Raw genomic sequence first — 21,147 nt, 5'->3', positions numbered from 1 at the left:
TAACATGCGGCATCTAAAGAAAGTGACATTGAATATCCAACCGGACTAGAACTTCACAATTTCGTGAATTTACTGGATAATTTGCATTCTCTTCTTGAACAACAGGAATAAACAATCATCCGAAATATTTATTTCACTAAAACAACAAACAAAAAACAAACAACAAAGATACAAATAAACAAAAAACAATATCACAAAAGGATGTTAAACCTGAAAAGCGACAACATTGCTGTAATCACTGTAATTCAGTAAAGTCTCCTTGGTCATTTATAAAAACAATGAAAATTTAGGAAATATCGCAAAAAAAACCTTTCTCTCCGCGACATTGATTTGAATGTTATCTACAAACGTTAAATGTTAAACGACGAGAAGTATGCAGATATTTTGTTTCTTGACTCCTCTTTGCATTTCACGTGGTTGTATCACATGTGTAATTATTGTTGCGTTTAATTTTAAGGCAGCGTATGCTAACATTTTCCAATTCTTACCGTTCAAGTAGGTGATCATTATTCACAGGCCTCGTTATATAAACGGAGTAAATTAACATGTTTTGGTGACTTAATGCGTATGTACACAGGACTAAGTACAGTTTCCGTATTACAGCAATCGATGGGTTTAAATGAAAATCTGCAATCCATTGTCAATTAAGTGTTTATTTGCAGTGGTGACAGTTATTCCTTGAATCTATCAATTTTCTGCATTTGCTTGGAATATAAGCCTATGCTTTATTTTATCTGAAGGATTATTGGGGATTATTTTATACCATGCTACCATGCGCCATTCTCATTGGACGACAGCATATTCCACCGATGCTTAAATGTTGTTTTAGCAGTGCTGAACCGGGACCCTAAACTAGCATACATAGTTACTGTTGAAACCAATAAAAGAAGGGTATTGAGCTGGCAGAGAAATTTTGGGGGTAATAAATAAATAAATACGTAAATACATAAATAAAATAAATGGTCAATTCAATAACTAGTAGTGTGCATCGTTATACGGGTGTAGATATATCATCTTCGCTTGTGAAAGGCCTCGCTGTACTTTTGGCGTTTTGCCAATCTTGCACTGTCACTTTTTGTCGTCTGTTTCAATAAACATACAATATGGCCGAATACACTTCAGAGCTTACTCTTTAGCCATTTTCTATGTTTCCATTTAGACGTCTAAAACATGTCTGCGTTGGCACTGTAATGCCACAATGCGTGTGTTGTCGTTGAATACTGTATGCGTGTGTTGTCAACGTAGTCCCAACTTACAAAAATGCTTGGTCACGGGCACCGAATTTCCGTCTCTCAGAAATCTGAATTCTGTATTTTAGGACCTGATATGATACGATACGATATGATGCCAAATGGGACGACTTAGACACATAAGTTAATGTGATAAAATCGGCGTTTTCTATATGTCGCAAATTGTTCCATAATTTCGAGTATACCCGCCTGCAGCGGGAGTTATAGCTAAATTTTAATATGGTTATAAAAAGGAAATGCTCCAAATTGCAATAAATCATGTCAGTAGCAATAGGTAAACTTTATCCATCCTTAAAAGTATAAACGTTCCTTTATGAAATAAAGGTAACCTATTGTGTTCCTTTAGGGTGAAGTAAGATATACAGAGATTTGTGGTTTGCAATGAAACTAAAATGCTTGAAGTTTAAACAAAAACTATTCATAATAAGCTTGTAATAATTTATAATACCTTTAATAAGCTTTGTGCTGACCACTTTACGTTTTTCATACTTTTCCACAGAGTGCAGAATACATTACTTAAACACATGATGAATTTCTTTAGATTGAAAATTAGTGTGCAGCCAAAAGATGTACCATTTTATAAAGAAAAGACGCAAGTTCCCATTTGCTGTCATCAACTGTGCTTCAGCAAAGCTGAACAAATAACTCATGAAAGATAGAAGAGATAAATCCTTTACTTTTACACTTATAACGTTTGTATCATACTAGCCGTAAAATGGTCTATCTTTATAATTCCTTTGTTTTATCACAAACACAATTGCTGTCTCGTAATCCTCAAACATTGTCTTGAAGCTGGGTAGTAATTACCGAGCCATTATTTTTCCTATTAAAAATAAAAATAAAAATTAAATTACATGAATCCTCCACATGGCGTAAGTGCATCCTTCTTCAGATAACTTAGTATAATAGCCATCTATGATAAACTGGATATTCGATGCCGGAAGTTTATTTGATTATTTCATTTCTGGTGGTCTCCCCAACAAAAGGAGCGGATACACCTCCCTTAGTGAAAAATGTGTAAAAACGTAAGCTGTTTAGGAGCGGTTTGAGGTGACCCGGGCAGTTTTATGTTAATTGTACTGACCTGTATGATATGAGAAAGTGACGGTCTATAATTACTATGTACTTTACTCAACATTTAATTTGATATGATGTGACATGATCTGGCGTAATTCGGACCGACACTGGCACTAATGACGATGTACTCAACATGAAACATTGCTGCTAAAGTTACCTTTGAGTACCTTTGAGTTACTTGTCTTTAGAAATTTTCCAGTATGGTAATTCAAATCAGCGTTTTGTTTTTAACTCCATCATTTCAGTCCTATAGTCATTTCAATTTTGAACTTATGTATCCCCAAATTTTCACAGTCCCCCATAAATCTCCCCAATCAAGATGTGTTGTTTGTGAACGAAGACTGACGGGATGTTAAGTCTTGCAATGATACCTGGCAATTAAAGAGTGTAAACTAGAGACCCTGCAGTCTATTATGACTTGTAATATCCACATAAAGAATGATTGAAGTGTCAGCTTCACAATCGAACTTTGATTGTTAACATTCCTACACTTCTGACTTATACGCCTCTGCTTTCCAGAGAAGAAACTCAGTAAAAACAGTAATCACAAAACTGGCCCTCATTCATAAAAGCTTTAAATGAAGAGAGTAGTATAGAATAATGAACATTTCTGATCAAACCATTGGTAAAAATTCTCGAAAAACATTTTCTTCTAATAACTATGTGTCATCGCTTCAGTATTATTGATGCCTGCAATTCGAAAAAAAACATACGCAAGAAAGATGTGAAAGATGTCGATCCTAAAATATTTGTATAGAATGTAATTCCTCGGTAAAACTGTCCTCAAGAACACGGTGAATCATTACCATGTGTAAAGTGTAAAGAAATTGGGTTCAGGATTCTCTGTATACTTTGGTCCGCCCGGACTAAGATATTAAAGCAGACAAATCTTTTTTTCAGACCAATTATTGCCACGAGATGTAGTGCTTTGTTCGGTAAAGTTAATCCTTTCAGAACCGCTTGGGAGCATCCCGGATTGATAGTAGCTTGTTAAAAGCTCAAGTTCAAACCAAATTTGATTAGATTTGTGTATACAAAGGGTTATACATTTATAAAATATGGACAGGATTTTATTTCATAAAGGACAACATTCCAGCTTAAAAAGCAAAATTGTCAGTGCTACACAGAAAGTAATGGGGATTGTGTGATGGTACTTCTGAATGATTTTGTACATTAAAATAAGCATTTAGCATTTTGCTTTATCCCGATGGTAAACATAATGGCTCAACCTCTATTTACCAGTTTACGATAATGTCATCCTCAACAGTAGTGTTTCAGCAGTCTCAGGTCGATAACACAAAAAGCAATGTTAAGAAAATTAAAATATTTGTGACATCCCTCTTGCTATCTTACAGAAACATTTTGTTATTTTATTTTTCCAGCAACACGAAAATTTTCTGCAGAGTTTTGTATCATTTACGAAATGCTTTCATTCCTCAGAATTTTATCTGGATCATCTGTAAATAAAGACACTCGTCAGCAATTATCCTCTTTTCATTTCCATGGATGGACGGGAGGGCATCATATATTGGTCTTTAGGCGACACACTGAGCAATTCATATACTGGACTGATTCATGATGGGGATCCAGAAGCATAATATCTGTGACAATTTTCAGTCAACGTTTAAATGTTGGCTATGAAATTGAATATCTGACTGAGATGCGCTCGTTAAAGGGCATTCTAAACTTGACTACAACAAGTGCTTTATCATATTCAAGATAAAATCCATCATTAATGAATAGCCTGAGGGAAAAGAGCGCCTTCATAACAATATCCCTACCCGTGACAAATAAAAAAACCCGTCATGTTTGATCACCGTGTTTAGTAAACCTCTGAAAGTGACATACCTGATGTACGTTTTCTTCTATGAAATTGAAATTAATTACCTAAATATCTGAATAATGACTCCAGATGTTAAGAATAGGATAATAGTAATCAGCAAGCTATGTTGACCAAAATGCAAGGGGGAATACATTTAATACATTTAATATATTGTGGTTGTACCAGTGTATGACAAAATTGATTAAATCCGTGTTCAGGTATTTACTTCGGACATGAAATCTGCCTGGTTAAGTCATTACATTGGAATATATCGTGAGAAACCAATAAAAGATTATTAATGAGCATTAAAACATTAGTATAAGAAAGGTATCTTGAAGCAATTTTCATTACGATAATACCATAGCAACACAAGTTTCAAAAGTTTTAGTCGATAGCTTTCTTACTGTGCAAACATCATCCGCGAAAATGTGAGTTGTTCTAGCCATACAGATTTTGTTTGATACGATGAACTGTTCTTGAGATGTCAACACACCATCGCACACATGTTGACACTTAGACATAAGTAAGGTGGTAGGTCCCTGATTTGAACAATGCGGCGAAAATAAAGTTAGGATACTCTCAATGCTCTCAATATGGTGACAATAATAAATGAAATGGACCTATTCTTATAGTAATTGAAATAGACTTATTACTATAATGAGACTTTTGCACACTAAGAGCATTGTATACCTATCACAGCCTGGGACATGAAATATTCAGCACCATGTTAAACTCTTTTGTATGTGACAACGCTACGATGGCTATGTAGGTTATGTTTGAAAAACATTTGCAGATTTCCATCTGCCAAGATAAAGTACAACACTGGCATTCGCACCAGCGCGGAAGTTGACGTTAAATACACCTTTAGGTCCTAAGGAATTTTCGTATAATCAGTTAAGCCTACTACGTGAAACGCCTTAGTGAGGTGTGCAGCGATTGGACTGGTACACATTTCACAATAAGGTATATTTATGGTAAGAAACACTGGTCCAGTGATCCCCTTATGACTGATTTGTTTTTAAGGTCAACATATTAATGTAGGGCTGTAACATGACACTTTTGTATCAGCACAAACTTATAAACTGATAGGCCATCCACTTGATAAACATTGTTTTTCCCTAATAGAGTGATACGAACTGCAAGGATGACTATCTGGTTTGGGCACCATATTACGTTCTTGTAAAAAATGGCTAAATCGAATTAAAACTGTAACACCAGTATTAGTGACACTAGGAATGAAGTATTATCTGGAGGACATATCAAGTGACTTCAATAATCCATTTACTACAAGTGACTCTAGTATTTTTTGGCGAAAATTGCGTAGACCTATCGGATCGTTGTATCCAAGGTAACCATAAGTGATATACTAAGAGGTTGTGCAGGCGCAGGATCATATGACCTCCATTTGCATGTTATTTTCATTGAAACAAGGACTTTCTTAAGTCGCGTAAGAAGTGGATGATTAAATGTTTGACTTTGCAGCATGCATAATTTTACTGTCGATGATTGCCTGTCATATTAACGTGTTTGTTGTTCAAGTAAGGTAGCAATAGATGCTGAATTCAACAAAGGTTTTGCCAATTCTTGGTTTACATCACTCAAGTCACGCAGTAATACGCTGTATTTCTTTGAAGGTGTATGATGATAATTTGGCCATGTCTACTGTAAGAAAAGTTTCACTGTATATTATAATGCTGGAGTCAACTCACTGCAAGATATTTCTTTCGAGATACAATTATCAACATTTTAGAAGCAAAATCGCAACAACATCAGACGCAATACATCGTGAAAGATGTTTTGACAACCCTAATGATACAAAAAAGCACTCAGCGTAATGCTATGACAAATAATGAGTTGGCTTTTTACCATATGCTGTGATTTGATATTTTTATAATGTTGACAGACTCTGAACGTTTACCATGATATTATATTGCTGTAATTTCAGGATGAAATTATTTTTCTGACACAATAAGTCTAGCCCTACAAAGGCATCTATTTTGTAGTCCCTGTGTATGAGACCGTCTTTTTACATTTTTTGAGAAAACGTTAAATACAGCAAATGTTTCGAGCACGATGAGATCAGTTTGATTCTTGCAAAGGAAATTTACCATCTGCTAAACTGTAATGACCAAAGGGATACCCAAACCACACCCGGTATCCATTTGCGACAGTCTGGCTTCATCTTCCCTGCCGACGCCATGTTAATCTCTGTTTTTGAACGGAATCCTAGAGCGAGTTGGCGTTTAATGTTTGAATCGAAAATAAAAATTTAAATTACATAAGTGTGCATTACCTTTAAGTAGCATACTAAAGTCTTGAAGAAAGAGAACGATGCTGCTAGTACTTTCTATCAATTTGATACTTTACCAGATTTAAGAGTAATGAGCTGTCAGTTATTGTATTGAAGATTATGACAGAACCTCGTGGCCTCGGAGGGCGTTCTACTGTCAGTATTTTGCTCGGAAAATCACTGGCTGCAGAAAACACCTTATCCCTCGGGATATACCTTTTGAATGCCACAGAACGCCTTCCGAGGCCACAGAGTTCTGTTATTATTACATCTGTCCCCAAATTTTGTCAATAGCCATCGAATGAAATAGCTGATCGCGACACGGCCTGATTGCATATACATTCTATATTGTTACCGTTTCATCAGCTGTGAGCTCACTGATTAGCTAAGGGAAACTTTCTACTATTGCAGTCACTTGTAAGGGAACATCTACTGTATCTTTTCCTTAAGCTTTTTTCCCTCTGTGTATTACTATGGAGGTAGAAGAACTAAAAGTTGATTGCAGTGAACATGAATCTATTTCTGTCTTAAGCTGTAGAGCGTGAATCATGGCCCATGAAATTTGACACACTGGTATGGGGCACTTGGGCAGGCCCTACGTGGCTCCTGAATAAGGCTTACCACATAAACAGACATACTGCCCCTGTGTCATCTAAAAGTTTTCATGTTCAACTAACATGAAGAATAGAGATGTCAATGACTATGCAGACATGTTTCTGGCTTTCCTTTAGTATGCCCTGTAGAGGGCAGTATAAAACATGATGACCTGAACGCAGAATGACTTTGATCTGACAAGTGACCAATTAGCCCAATGTTTGTAACATTGAAAAGCGAAATTCAACTCTGACTCAGGTCACAGTACCATACAGTATAACATGTAACGTTCATTTGACATTTGAGCTTTAAAATACCAGAGACAAACGAATCAGAAATTTGCATCATATAATAAAAGTTAGTGGATTAATTCAAATTTCATTTCTGAATAAAATATATGAATGAAAAATAACAAAACATAGCGCCAATGACACTTGGCTCACGCTGGGTTCAATGTGGCAGGCCACAGTGAATGTACTTGACTAAGTTTACCCCTGGGAACATGCAAACCACGTTTCAAAGCAATCAGATAAGCGATTTCAGAGAAATAGTTTCTTACCAAAAATGGGAAAAAATTGCCCAAAAATACAAATATGAACATTCCACCACAATTTGAAGACACTCAACAAATGTTGCCTCTAGGTACATATACACAATGTTCAAAGCAATCAGAATTGTTAATACAGAGAATTTTTAGACCAAAAATGCAAAAAAAAAAATGTCCCAAAACTACAAATCCGACAGAAGACATCTCTAGGATCAAGAATGCAAAGTGTCAAAGCAATCCAAGCTGAACTTTGGGAGAAAATGATTTTTTGACCAATAACAGGAAACGTTTCCCCAAAAATACAACTATCAAAATTTCACCACAATTTGAAGAAATGTAGCTATATCCATTATAAAGAACCTGCATACAAAGTTCCAACCAAATCTGGCTTGTGGTTCTTGAGTAATAGCAATTTTCAGGATTTTCCCTTGATTATCCCATTTGCATATTTTTGACACTGACATTATTCATTTGAACAAATTCACATTTCCATCCCTGGGTGTACCAGTACACCAAGTACTAAGATGGAAGGTGCTGCGGTTTTTGAGTTATTGATGTGGATGGACGTACATCTGCACATACTAACATACATATGTACATAGATACAGACATGCATACAGATGCCACAAACCTACCATATAAGCTCTTTTTGGTAAATATACAAATACCATTTGTGTGCTAAAAATGCAATGGAAATACAAGTTTATGTTCTTTCCATAGGGTTTCAAGAGAGTATACTTTATTCTCAAACAAAAATGGTAAATAATGTAATCAACATTGAACTCACTATATTCTATAATGCTGAAAATCAACATCTTTGATGATATTCTATTAAAATTCCACAGATCATGGGCCACTATGCCAATATATTTGGAATTTCAACATATTATTGACTTCTACGCTGGCAATCTTGGAATCTCCACAAATTATTCACGTATATGCTGACAATCTTGGAATTTCCCAGATTATTGACTTCCATGCCAATATTTTTTTATTCTCTGCAGCAACTGACCTCTTTGTAGATAATCTTTGAAATTTCCACAAGTTATTGACCTTTATGCCTATTATCATGGGAATGTCTAACGGTTAGTTACATCTACCCGGTATGCTGATAATTTTTGGAATGTCCACATGTTATTATACAGAATACAGGTAATTGACTTTAATGTGTTAATATTCTTTGGAATTCCCATAGGTTTCAACCTCTATGTTGATATTTTGTAGAATTTCCACAAGTCATTCCTTCAACTCACATTCAGTGTGAATCATTGCAGTAAATTATAAATGATTACGTCAACCGTTATCCTGGAAAGTAATGCATGCTGAAGCTTGATGGAGTGAAGCATCTGACATTTCAGTGTACATTTGTCCAACTTTGTTGCACATGGTGACCACCCTTCTTTACAGATTATCACAGGTGAGTTTTCAGCAAACACACAGAATACCGGTAACACCTTTACATTAAGCCATATTACAGTTCAATATTATCTTAAGTATTTTCTATATTTAATAAAGGACCCTGAACAGAAGCAGATTATAATGATAAGATTGGAAACACTATATTTCAAGTGCACAGAGGTTTTATTCTTGATTAGCATGTAAAAAACATGGAACACAGGTATAATGAGGCTTTAATGTCGAGAGATTCTTAGGGACAGATATTCAAACTCACTTTTTTACAATACTTGACTGATCTGCTGAATGTGAGACTTGTCTGGAGGCTTGTTGAGTATATCAACTTTCTATGTTATGGTAGTGAAGAAAATCAAAAAAATTAAGTTTCCCCACAAGGTTAACTTAGAAAAAGTGGTCGCTTTGAATTTGATAGATTGGTAAACATGAGTAGTTTGTTTCCCTTTTACTTAAATTTGCACATTTACCCCTGTTTTTTATCAATTTTTAAAGAGAATAATTTTAAAGTTTACTTGAGGGAAATTTAAACAGAAGTTTAAGTGACTGTTTCTGTGTAGAGGCATGTACAACTTTATCTAGGTTAGCATGTGAAAGACCGTTATCATTGAATTATACACAATAGACACCCCAAGTTGCTGTGAATAGTGACAATCCACCAATCAGATATAACCTTCTGAGCCAGCTACACATCAGCAGAAAACATGGGACACAGTATGATACAAACTCTCTTGACTGAATTCTAAATAAATCTGTCATAATGTATAGTGCCATGGTATGCATTCTGTTAACATTTTACATTGGCTACCACAGTCAGTCACCTTCGCTGTACACCGGGCGTCATTCCATGTCTACAGATACACAGACAATCTGTCATGACAACTTAGCAAAACATACCCTGCGATAAAACCATAACACAAAACTTGGAAGGGTCATTATATTTTGCCATTTTGCAAACAGTTCACATCATGAACTACAAACAGACACCTACCATCATAATGGTAAGTTATCTGCCTTCTTCTCTGATAATTATTATGAATATTTACATTCAACGACATATTTTAACATCTGATTGATTGATAGACTAATCAGCTAATTGATTGATTGGTATTTGTATCAATATTAGTTTCTGTATCTGATGTGCTCATATCTCTGTCTAAATCAGATAATTTATCTCCTAATTTCTCTTCTATCTTTTCTTGATTACTTCCAGTCTTGTTTTTAATGTTGCATATTCAAAGCAACCTCTTTTTTCACCAACTGGATCCTGAAAAGAAAATGTACAATAAAAGATTAACTTTGTAAAGAATCTAGAACTTACTACACTAGGGATGAGATATTGCTTAAAAGATCATTACAGAAGATTAAGTGCCAACTGTCTGGATTTCTTATTCATTCTAGACACAATATACCATCACTGTGCTTTATGAGGGTCCTACAAGACAATGTCCTTTAAGGTGAAGTACTACGAATTACGTCAAAATTAGGTTGTGGTGTCATTTTCTTGAAACTTTGCACAAATATTCTTGGAAGTTTTGCGAGTGCAAAAATGAAATAAAAAATGGGGGTCACCACGCTCGTTTCCATGGAAACGGACGTTAAAATGGCGTCGTTAGAAATAAATAAAAATGATATAATTCACTTAAACTAAAGAAAGCAATTATAAAACGCTTAGCAAATGAGTTAGTTTTAATAAATTCCAAGAATTAAGATCCATATCTATCGAATGTATAGTTTTCATGATGTTTGTAAAGTAATTTTAACATGAGTATCGATTACAAAATGACGATATCGAAATTATATCACTACATAATTTTCGAACTTTCTTCCTGTCGCTTTGAATGGTGTCATTTTGACCAAACTTGGCAAATAAAATCCTGACATAATACCATTTAGTTTACACTTTTAATAAAAGGGTGTCACCACGCTACTTTTTACAATATCTCCAGGTGAATGGGTAATATGCGCCATGTAAATGGGAGAGAAATGTTAATTTTGCGCTCATATTGAATAAAAACCAGCTTCCTAGGGGGTCAAAATATGACAAGGTCAAAGGTCACATGTATTTCTAAGAGACTGGGTCAAAAAATTAGGTAAAAGCGCAATTTCAACAATGACAGCTGATGTTAAATACATGCGCTACAAAATAACCCATTTGCGGCAGGCTGGAGTTAAATCTGCGCAGAAACGTTCTAAAGCGTGTACGCGTCCGAATTCGTCGCCCTTTACCTTAAGTCTTTCATGGATCTGGTAATTCTGATGTGCTCATATCGCTGTCTAAATCAGATAATTTATCTCCTAATTTCTCTTCTATCTTTTTCTTGATTACTTCCAGTCTTGTTTTTAATGTTGCATATTCAAAGCGACCTCTTTTTTCACCAAATGGATCCTGAAAAGAAAATGTACAATAAAAGATTAACTTTGTGATGAATCTAGCATTTACTATCTGAGGGAAGAGATATTGCTTAAAAGGTAATTAGAGAAGATTAAGTGCCAACTGTCTGGATTTCTTATTCATTCTAGACACAATATACCATCACTGTGCTTTATGAGGGTCCTACAAGATAATACCCTTTAAGTCTTTCATGGATCTGGTAATTCTGTTACCTTGAATGGCAACTGTCACTGGATCAGTTTTTTGATGTCATGTTAGTATCTAGTAACCAAACAGATTGCTCTATTGTCACTTGAAGCGGATGGATATGTAATGGCAACATGTACTTGTATTATTATTTCTGCTGATTATAGACACCATCATTTCTTCAAGTAACTATTGCAATACAGAGATGCCATATTTGGATATTATCAAATGAATTGCCAAGCAAGCCAGATGATTTCTGAGAAATCTAATTCAGTCAACTCGCTAAAGTTGCTGATGAGTAACGGTTTATAAAGTCATGCAATCACAGAAAAGAGGAGTTAAGGTAGACTGTGTCACGGGAACATATATTTTGACTCTCAAACTTTTAAAATATTCTTTTGGCCTACCACATTTGGGGGCTCATTTTGAAGCTTATGGATATATAAATTTTCACATGCTTCTGAGTATGAAAATTTGTACAATGCAAGACATTGAAAGCTGTATTTTTTAATCGGTGAAAATTCAGCATTTCTAATTTTCGGTAAATGAGTTACTAACTCAGAATCTTGAAAAAAATATGCTAATTAGTATTGTATACATACCTGCATTGTTTGCCCTGATAGATACAACCTGTCATTGACAGTTGATGTGTAATAATCATAAAATTCGGGAAATGATTTCTCCATCACATCTCTGAAACACAATGACAATAAAATATCTATTATAATTGTGAAAATAACAATTATGTACACTAAGATTTGAATTTCATGATTTGAATTACCATTATTTCAATTGTCAGCAAGCTAAAAAATATTTAAATCACTCTCCTTATGTGGTGGTTGGCCCCCTTTTGCCTTGAAAATATCACATTTATTTCCTCCAAGTTTAAATGATGTTAATTGTAAGAATTATATACATAGACTGCAGACCAAGTAAATTAACTACCTCAAGTTCTCCTAACTTGAAAGGGACAACATTCAAGAAGTGATACTCACAATAACTTTCAGTGATAGCAGCCATTATTGGCCACTGTACTTTGTCTATGGCAGGTACGACATCAATTTGTAACGATACCATTTTATGAATGATGCCGTTTCTAATTAACACCAAAATTCTTTCTGATAGATTTGGCAAAACGGTTGAATCACTGTGTTCATAGCTTCTGGGCAAATGCTGATTACTATCTGCATTTAATCGCTATATCCAGCATTTCATGACTCAATTTCCTTTACAAGAACTTTTCAAGGACTTTCAAGGAGACACTAATTTATTCAAGGAATTTCTTCAACTTTCCCAGCTCATGCTGACTCTGTTACAACAGTCTAGGCACATGCTGACTCTGTTACAACAGTCTAGGCACATGCTGACTCTGTTACAACAGTATCAGCACATGCTGACTCTGTTACAACAGTCTCGGCACATGCTGACTCTGTTACAACAGTCTAGGCACATGCTGACTCTGTTACAACAGTATCAGCACATGCTGACTCTGTTACAACAGTATCAGCACATGCTGACTCTGTTACAACAGTATCAGCACATGCTGACTCTGTTACAACAGTATCAGCACATGCTGACTCTGTTACAACAGTCTAGACACATGCTGACTCTGTTACAACAGTCTAGGCACATGCTGACTCTGTTACAACAGTATCAGCACATGGAGTCTCTGTTACAACAGTCTAGGCACATGGTGACTCTGTTACAACAGTATCAGCACATGCTGACTCTGTTACAACAGTCTAGGCACATGCTGACTCTGTTACAACAGTATCAGCACATGCTGACTCTGTTACAACAGTCTAGGCACATGCTGACTCTGTTACAACAGTCTAGGCACATGCTGACTCTGTTACAACAGTATCAGCACATGCTGACTCTGTTACAACAGTCTAGGCACATGCTGACTCTGTTACAACAGTATCAGCACATGCTGACTCTGTTACAACAGTCTAGGCACATGCTGACTCTGTTACAACAGTCTAGGCACATGCTGACTCTGTTACAACAGTCTAGGCACATGCTGACTCTGTTACAACAGTCTAGACACATGCTGACTCTGTTACAACAGTCTAGGCACATGCTGACTCTGTTACAACAGTATCAGCACATGCTGACTCTGTTACAACAGTCTAGGCACATGCTGACTCTGTTACAACAGTCTAGGCACATGCTGACTCTGTTACAACAGTATCAACACATGATGACTTTGTTACAACAGTCTAGGCACATGCAGACTCTGCTACAACAGTATCGGCACATGCTGACTCTGTTACAACAGTCTAGGCACATGCTGACTCTGTTACAACAGTCTAGGCACATGCTGACTCTGTTACAACAGTATCAGCACATGCTGACTCTGTTACAACAGTATCAGCACATGCTGACTCTGTTACAACAGTATCAGCACATGCTGACTCTGTTACAACAGTCTAGGCACATGCAGACTCTGTTACAACAGTATCGGCACATGCTGACTCTGTTACAACAGTCTAGGCACATGCTGACTCTGTTACAACAGTCTAGGCACATGCTGACTCTGTTACAACAGTATCGGCACATGCTGACTCTGTTACAACAGTCTAGGCACATGCTGACTCTGTTACAACAGTCTAGGCACATGCTGACTCTGTTACAACAGTCTAGGCACATGCAGACTCTGTTACAACAGTCTAGGCACATGCAGACTCTGTTACAACAGTATCAGCACCATCACATGCTGACTCTGTTACAACAGTCTAGGCACATGCAGACTCTGTTACAACAGTATCAGCACATGCTGACTCTGTTACAACAGTATCAGCACATGCTGACTCTGTTACAACAGTATCAGCACATGCTGACTCTGTTACAACAGTCTAGACACATGCTGACTCTGTTACAACAGTATCAGCACATGCTGACTCTGTTACAACAGTCTGGCACATGCTGACTCTGTTACAACAGTCTAGGCACATGCTGACTCTGTTACAACAGTCTAGGCACATGCAGACTCTGTTACAACAGTATCAGCACATGCTGACTCTGTTACAACAGTCTCGGCACATGCTGACTCTGTTACAACTGTCTAGACACATGCTGACTCTGTTACAACAGTCTAGGCACATGCAGACTCTTTACAACAGTATCGGCACATGCAGACTCTGTTACAACAGTCTAGGCACATGCTGACTCTGTTACAACAGTATCAGCACATGCTGACTCTGTTACAACAGTATCAGCACATGCTGACTCTGTTACAACAGTCTAGGCACATGCTGACTCTGTTACAACAGTCTAGGCACATGCTGACTCTGTTACAACAGTCTAGGCACATGCTGACTCTGTTACAACAGTCTAGGCACATGCTGACTCTGTTACAACAGTCTAGGCACATGCTGACTCTGTTACAACAGTCTCGGCACATGCTGACTCTGTTACAACAGTATCAGCACATGCTGACTCTGTTACAACAGTATCAGCACATGCTGACTCTGTTACAACAGTCTCGGCACATGCTGACTCTGTTACAACAGTCTAGGCACATGCTGACTCTGTTACAACAGTCTAGGCACATGCTGACTCTGTTACAACAGTCTCGGCACATGCTGACTCTGTTACAACAGTATCGGCACATGCTGACTCTGTTACAACAGTATCAGCACATGCTGACTCTGTTACAACAGTCTCGGCACATGCTGACTCTGTTACAACAGTCTAGGCACATGCTGACTCTGTTACAACAGTATCAGCACATGCTGACTCTGTTACAACAGTCTAGGCACATGGAGTCTCTGTTACAACAGTATCAGCACATGATGTTACAACAGTTTAAACGGAGTCAGTATGTGCTGGGAAAGTTGTAGAAATTCCTGGAAAAAAAATATTTGAGCTGCACTAACTTCTCACCATTTCATACGCAAAGTAACAGCCATAGCAGCACAAGTCACTGTGTACAGACCAGTAAGAACCATATGAACACCACCGTTTGAGGTAAACAGCGCCCTCAAACAATCAAATAGAACAGATGATAGTTGATTGGATGATTATACGGTACCTGAAAAAAGCATTCATGTCTTTTTCTTTCTCCACTCTTTCTACTAACGCTTCGGTAAATGTTTTGGAAATTATGATAGGACTGTGCAGTAATTGCAATGACTATACTTACCTAAGTTCATCTGGAACTTTGTCTGAGGTATTTTCTAACATTTCACAAACTGCTACCTGTATCGTTTCATGTCTGATACAGTCTTTGTATCTCTGTGCATCACCACTCTGTCTCTCCTAGAAATAAAGTATAAGAGTCTATGATTAAAGGGCCAGTAATGCTAACTTTAGATAATATTATTTTGAATGTGAACCATAATTCCTTGTTCTACTCCCCAAAGCATGTTGATATACAGTGTTCAGCTTGTTAACTCAACCTGTACATGTGTAAACTGCATTGTTATTGTTAAAATTTGACTTCTGGTCTGGACTAGAAGTCAAATGTAAACAATAACAATGCATTTTATACATATATGGTAGACTCTAAGTAGACAAGTAAATGGTGTTTCAGCATTGTTTGGGGAGTAAGATAAGAAGTAAAAATGTATATATAAAAAAAAACAATGAAAAAAATCATCAAAACTTAGCATTACTGACCCTGCAGTAGCTGTCAATTGATAATCATTGTTGTACCTCATGAGGGTTATGGAACTAGGGACAGAATATGAATATATCTTGATGGTCTGATATCTATGGATGTTATCTACAACTTGAAATTTTGAAATTCATGAGTCTGAGATCCACTGTGAGTGGTCGTGTAATACAATAAATCATACAAATGCTGCATGTCAAACAATATGCAATTAAGATTAGTTAGAAACCTGACTTTTGCATATCAACATATTTGCAATGTTCTGCCAAAGTATTGGACTGTGATTTGAGAGAGCTACACTTTTTCAAATTGTGTTTGAACATCAAGATTTAGCCTTTTTAAAATTCATGCCACATCATTCAGTTCAATGGTCAGTGTAATTTTGCTAAAAAAAATTATATTTGATTTTTGGTGATTAACAAATAAGCTCTTTGCCATAGTAAGCCTATGCTAAGGTAGCAAAGGGAAAATACAAATCCACCACTGGGGGCGCTATTCAGGGTTCCACACTTTGACTGAGGGAATACCTTTCTTAAAGCCACAACTTAATTATAATTTTTTTTCTAATAGGAAATTTTTTGATAAAGATTGATAAACATTTCATTTGAAAGAAAAGTTAGTGTGTCAATGAGTATTTCAGACATCTACTTTTGATAATATCAGAGATGGAGATGGACACATTAGATAGCCTTAAAGGCGGAGCCTCCCTTTACAGGGACGCGAAGCTATGGCGGCGTTCACTGTGTAATTGGATACTAAACAGGCAACACGCAGGCACACACTCCAGAAAATGCCACTTTTTAATTTTCCCCAGCCGTAAAAACGCAGGCAGACTGCCAAGCGGTCAGTGCGAAGTTGCTGCAGATCAAACTCTGTGGTTATATTCAAAGTCTAACGCAACTGGAAGACAATTTTTTAGGAAATTCGAGCATTTGTGGTGGGAAATCAATGACTGTTGGCGATTTGAACTGACCGTCAATCAAACGCTTGTATAAACTCTGTTTGCAGGATTAGCAAAAGATGACAGAAGGTTGAGATCACTTTGTGTAATTAATGTTATAGAAATCAAACATCGTACTGGCCAAGTGTTTGACTGGGAGGAGAACTCCACTAATGCGAGAACCTGGGATTGAAAAGTGCGGCTTTAAGGAAACATTGGGATGTATTGATAAAGGTTGATAAACATTTCATTTGAAAGAAAAGATAGATAAAGTGTTGATGAGCATTAAAACATCCGCTTTTGAAAGTACCAGAGATTGAGATGGGCACATTGAAGATAGACTTGATGCAACATTGATTGCCAGCATGCTTGTTGTACACTTGCTTTTTGTTGTCCTTGTTAGTAGCTGTAACGTTTGATGACTTTTCCACCATTTTGTTTTCTATACCAACTACCTTTCTTGTTCTACTCAAAGCAGGTTCAGATACAATTTTCAGCTTGTCAACTCAGCCTGTATATGGGTAGACTGCATTGATATCATTAGCAGTACATTCTTCACACATAGACACTGTGTTGGCAAGCTATATAGCAGGTGGTTTTTTAAAAAGATTTGGGAGAACAAGAACTTTTTGTTGTACAAAACAAAGCTTGTTAAAAACCATTAAAAGTTTCTGCTACATGCCTTTTAAAGTATGATTATTAACGAAAGATAGTAGACACTAAATCAAAAGTAAAAACTTTTAGTAAACACTTACTTGTTCAAAGCCTGGTTCATTGTGGTAGGGTTTTTCATTCATTAATGACTGTATTGATATAAGAACACTGGATAAACTTTGTGCAGGACTCCATGCTGGCCCTGACCAGGTTCTGTTACGTATAATAAAATATATTATGAAATAAATCTGTATTTCTAATTACTTGAGTCAATATATGCATGTGTGTTTACAGAGCATTTGCAGGTTCACCCAGGTGCCTGAACACCAATGTATGCGTTAATGAATATAGACGACAGTATGTATAGATTGCTCTCTCTCTCTCTCTCTCTCTCTCTCTCTCTCTCTCTTTCTTTATATATATATATATATATATATATATATATATATATATATATATATATATATATATATATATATATATATATATATATATATATATATATATATATATGTATGTATGCATGCATGGATGTATCAGTTATGTATGCATGTATTCATGTATTCATGTATGCATGCATGCATGTATGTTTGTTATTGTATGTATGTATGTACCGTATGTGTGACAAAGTCAATGTACAAGTAATTTCCATGTGTATGTGACTACCAAACATTACATTACAGCTCTGTTTCAGAGTCAATCATTCGACTGCCTACTGTGTGCATACATGTAATTTGAATATTTATCATACACAGACAGTGAGCCCAAAGAATGGCATCATACGAAAGTAGAAAAATGGGTTTGAATGAAACTAAACAGACCATAAAGAAATGAAAAGTTTATAGCAGCCAGACACACAGGACAGACACTTGGTAAAGAAGGTCATGCAATGGAGGAAATTACTTACCCTAGAATACTAGGACAGACTTTGCCATTTCGATAGAGGTTTGGATTAAACCGAACTTTACCATCACCTGTGTTAATTAACTTGACTCTAGGGGGTCTGATTGGATAATCTGGAGGAAACCTAATAAGGAAGTGGGAGAAACAACACTCATAAGGGGTGTCAAAGGGTCCCGTAATAAGTGCATGCACCTGTGAAGAAACAGAAGTAAGCGGTATTACATGTGCATATAAAAATCATAGAATTTCTCTGTATCAGAAATTATATTGTTCACATACAGTGTTACAAAGAAAAGAACATTTGTCTGATTTGTCTTTTCATTATGAATGTTTCTGAGGTATGTGTATGTACACAACAAATCAACACTGTTGCATGGAAGTAACTTGCGATGACTGCTAATGGAATAATTACATACAAGAATTGATTCCGTGACCAGTGGTAGGGTACTTGACAAGATATTAAGTTTCAGTGACATGGAGGGTGATTAGATAAATTGTATGACTGACCTTTGTGATATCGTCTTTATCAGGAACTACACACATGCCTGGTGGTGGCTCATTGTATATACTCATTATGTCCCTGATACAAAGAAACAAACAGTGTTTAGAAAACAATTTATAATACAGTCTATGAACTCAAGTTAAATTATCCAAGACATATTATCTGTATTACAAATGACAAAAGGTATCTGTGTGACATGATAAGGCATATTAAAGATGAGATGGAAATGAGATTAAATACAAAGGACTGATGTTCAATTGAAAAGATAAATTTTGAAAGTGATGTGGTCAGTGTGTACAGAACATAAAAAAGTATGGGAGAACTGCCTGTACATGCACTTCTGAAAACATTTAAGAGTAGACCATTCAAAATCAGCATAAAAATTAATGTACATGTATAAAGCATTAGTTTACAGTAGTACATATCTTTGTGGTGTAAACTATCACCATCAGGTCAAGTCAGTGAATATCATCACTGTTGCGTGTTTCAGCTGGTAAAATCATGTCACTACGTGGTTTTACCATTTTAAATGATCAGGTCTGTATAAATATTTTGCATCCAAAAAACTTCTCTATACTGTGGAGATAAACTTGACCTGCCTGTCTGAAAAAAATTAAAGCAGTGTTTTCTTCAAGAAACCGCATATATACAGACAGACACATAGACGCCAACAACTCTATGAGGCATATATACAAAATGTGAGCTCAAAAAACGACAAGTTTATATGAAGTTATTGAATTTGTCCTGTTGATCTCATTGACAGAAATCACACCATAAATTTTACCCACAATGCAATACCATGACACAATAGCACAAGACTGAGTTCACTCACGCCGCCCTGGAAGATATCCCAGAATCCACCACTTCATCTTTGCTTCAAAAATGACGGCCATCTAGCGATACCGCGGTAAAGACGCTAAATTTCAAACTAATTTTAAGAGCCACTTTTTATTTTCTAGTAAACTCATTTTCACGCATACTACATTTTATTGCCTGATGTACAAGACAGTGGTATTTTTTACGAATTTTCATTAGTTCTACGCATGAATTTTTTGATCGAAAAATTGATGCTTTGTAAAGTTTGGTCAAACATCCAATGTATTCACTTTTCCCCGGACGTTTTTTGATGAAAGTCATATGGTCAACCCGATCAATGTAGTATCATTCGACTCTTAATGGTACGAAATGTGTCAAACTGTCATCCGACCCCTATCGACCCCAAGCGTTTTCACGTAATGGGGGCTTTCTTTCTGCCTACTTTTAGCGATTTTCTAAAATGTGGACGCCTTATGTAAACATAGCCAGGCCGCTAGGCCTGCAGCTGGGGGCCGGGGCAGCAGGTCACCTCGACCCCTGTCCGTTTCGACCCAAGTAATTCACACCCTCTTGTCGTTGTTTGTGGTCAAATCAATCCCGGTGCCTTAGTCACTTCGACCTCAGTCACTTTTCATGTTACATGTACCTGACAACGTTTTACTGAGTACATTATGCAACTTGTTTCTGTGAGAAAAACTGCTGGCTTCGCTACAACAATCTATGGGACTGTGAACAATCTGATACTTGTGCGAGGCCTGGGGTACCCCGGTCTCATTGTCATTTACTGACTAGGGAACGTGTCTCACTGAAGTAGGGATGGATAAAGCATGTCATTTACTGATTTTTGGAAATAAGGCATTCGTCATTATCGCAATTGCTTGCCATATGCGGCAAGATTGGATGAGCAAAGCCGATCCGCTCGCCTTGGTGTCTTGACACCAAATGAGCCTATTTCCGGTTTAGGCGTTGGGCTTACAGCAATGCATTATAGGATATCTTCCAGGGCGGCGTGGAGTTCACTAGCAATAGTTTTACCTTTGTCCTGTACAGGGTACATATACCCATGATGCATTGCGATATCAAACAAAAACTTTAGATAATTTACCACTACCAAGGTACACACTACCCACAATGCAGGGCTCG

At 36.6% G+C, this 21,147-nt stretch overlaps 1 protein-coding gene across 1 annotated transcript; it reads right to left on the bottom strand.

Moving 5' to 3' along the window:
* Positions 1 to 9,909: 9,909 nt before the first annotated feature.
* LOC139128412 (ubiquitin-conjugating enzyme E2 Z-like) lies at positions 9,910 to 20,142 on the bottom strand. Its single transcript, XM_070694186.1, has 7 exons — positions 19,194 to 20,142; positions 18,691 to 18,878; positions 17,885 to 17,996; positions 15,719 to 15,834; positions 12,174 to 12,264; positions 11,220 to 11,379; positions 9,910 to 10,257 (listed from the first exon to the last, which is right to left on the bottom strand). Exons 1-6 carry the CDS (start codon positions 19,257 to 19,259, stop codon positions 11,230 to 11,232), a joined length of 723 nt encoding a protein of 240 aa, XP_070550287.1. The 5' UTR covers positions 19,260 to 20,142; the 3' UTR covers positions 9,910 to 10,257; positions 11,220 to 11,229.
* Positions 20,143 to 21,147: the final 1,005 nt, after the last annotated feature.

The sequence above is a fragment of the Ptychodera flava genome, unplaced genomic scaffold (assembly GCF_041260155.1).
Source record: "Ptychodera flava strain L36383 unplaced genomic scaffold, AS_Pfla_20210202 Scaffold_52__1_contigs__length_894533_pilon, whole genome shotgun sequence".
NCBI lineage: Eukaryota > Metazoa > Hemichordata > Enteropneusta > Ptychoderidae > Ptychodera > Ptychodera flava.
This window is presented reverse-complemented; position numbering and strand designations above follow the sequence as displayed.

Coding starts and splice junctions, on each gene's coding strand:
- LOC139128412 (XM_070694186.1), bottom strand. CDS start 19,259: ATGAGTATATACAATGAGCCACCACCAGGCATGTGTGTAGTTCCTGAT. Junction 18,879..19,193: donor ATAAAGACGATATCACAAAG/GTCAGTCATACA, acceptor GTTTCTTCACAG/GTGCATGCACTTATTACGGG. Junction 15,835..17,884: donor ATGAACCAGGCTTTGAACAA/GTAAGTGTTTAC, acceptor CTTTATTTCTAG/GAGAGACAGAGTGGTGATGC.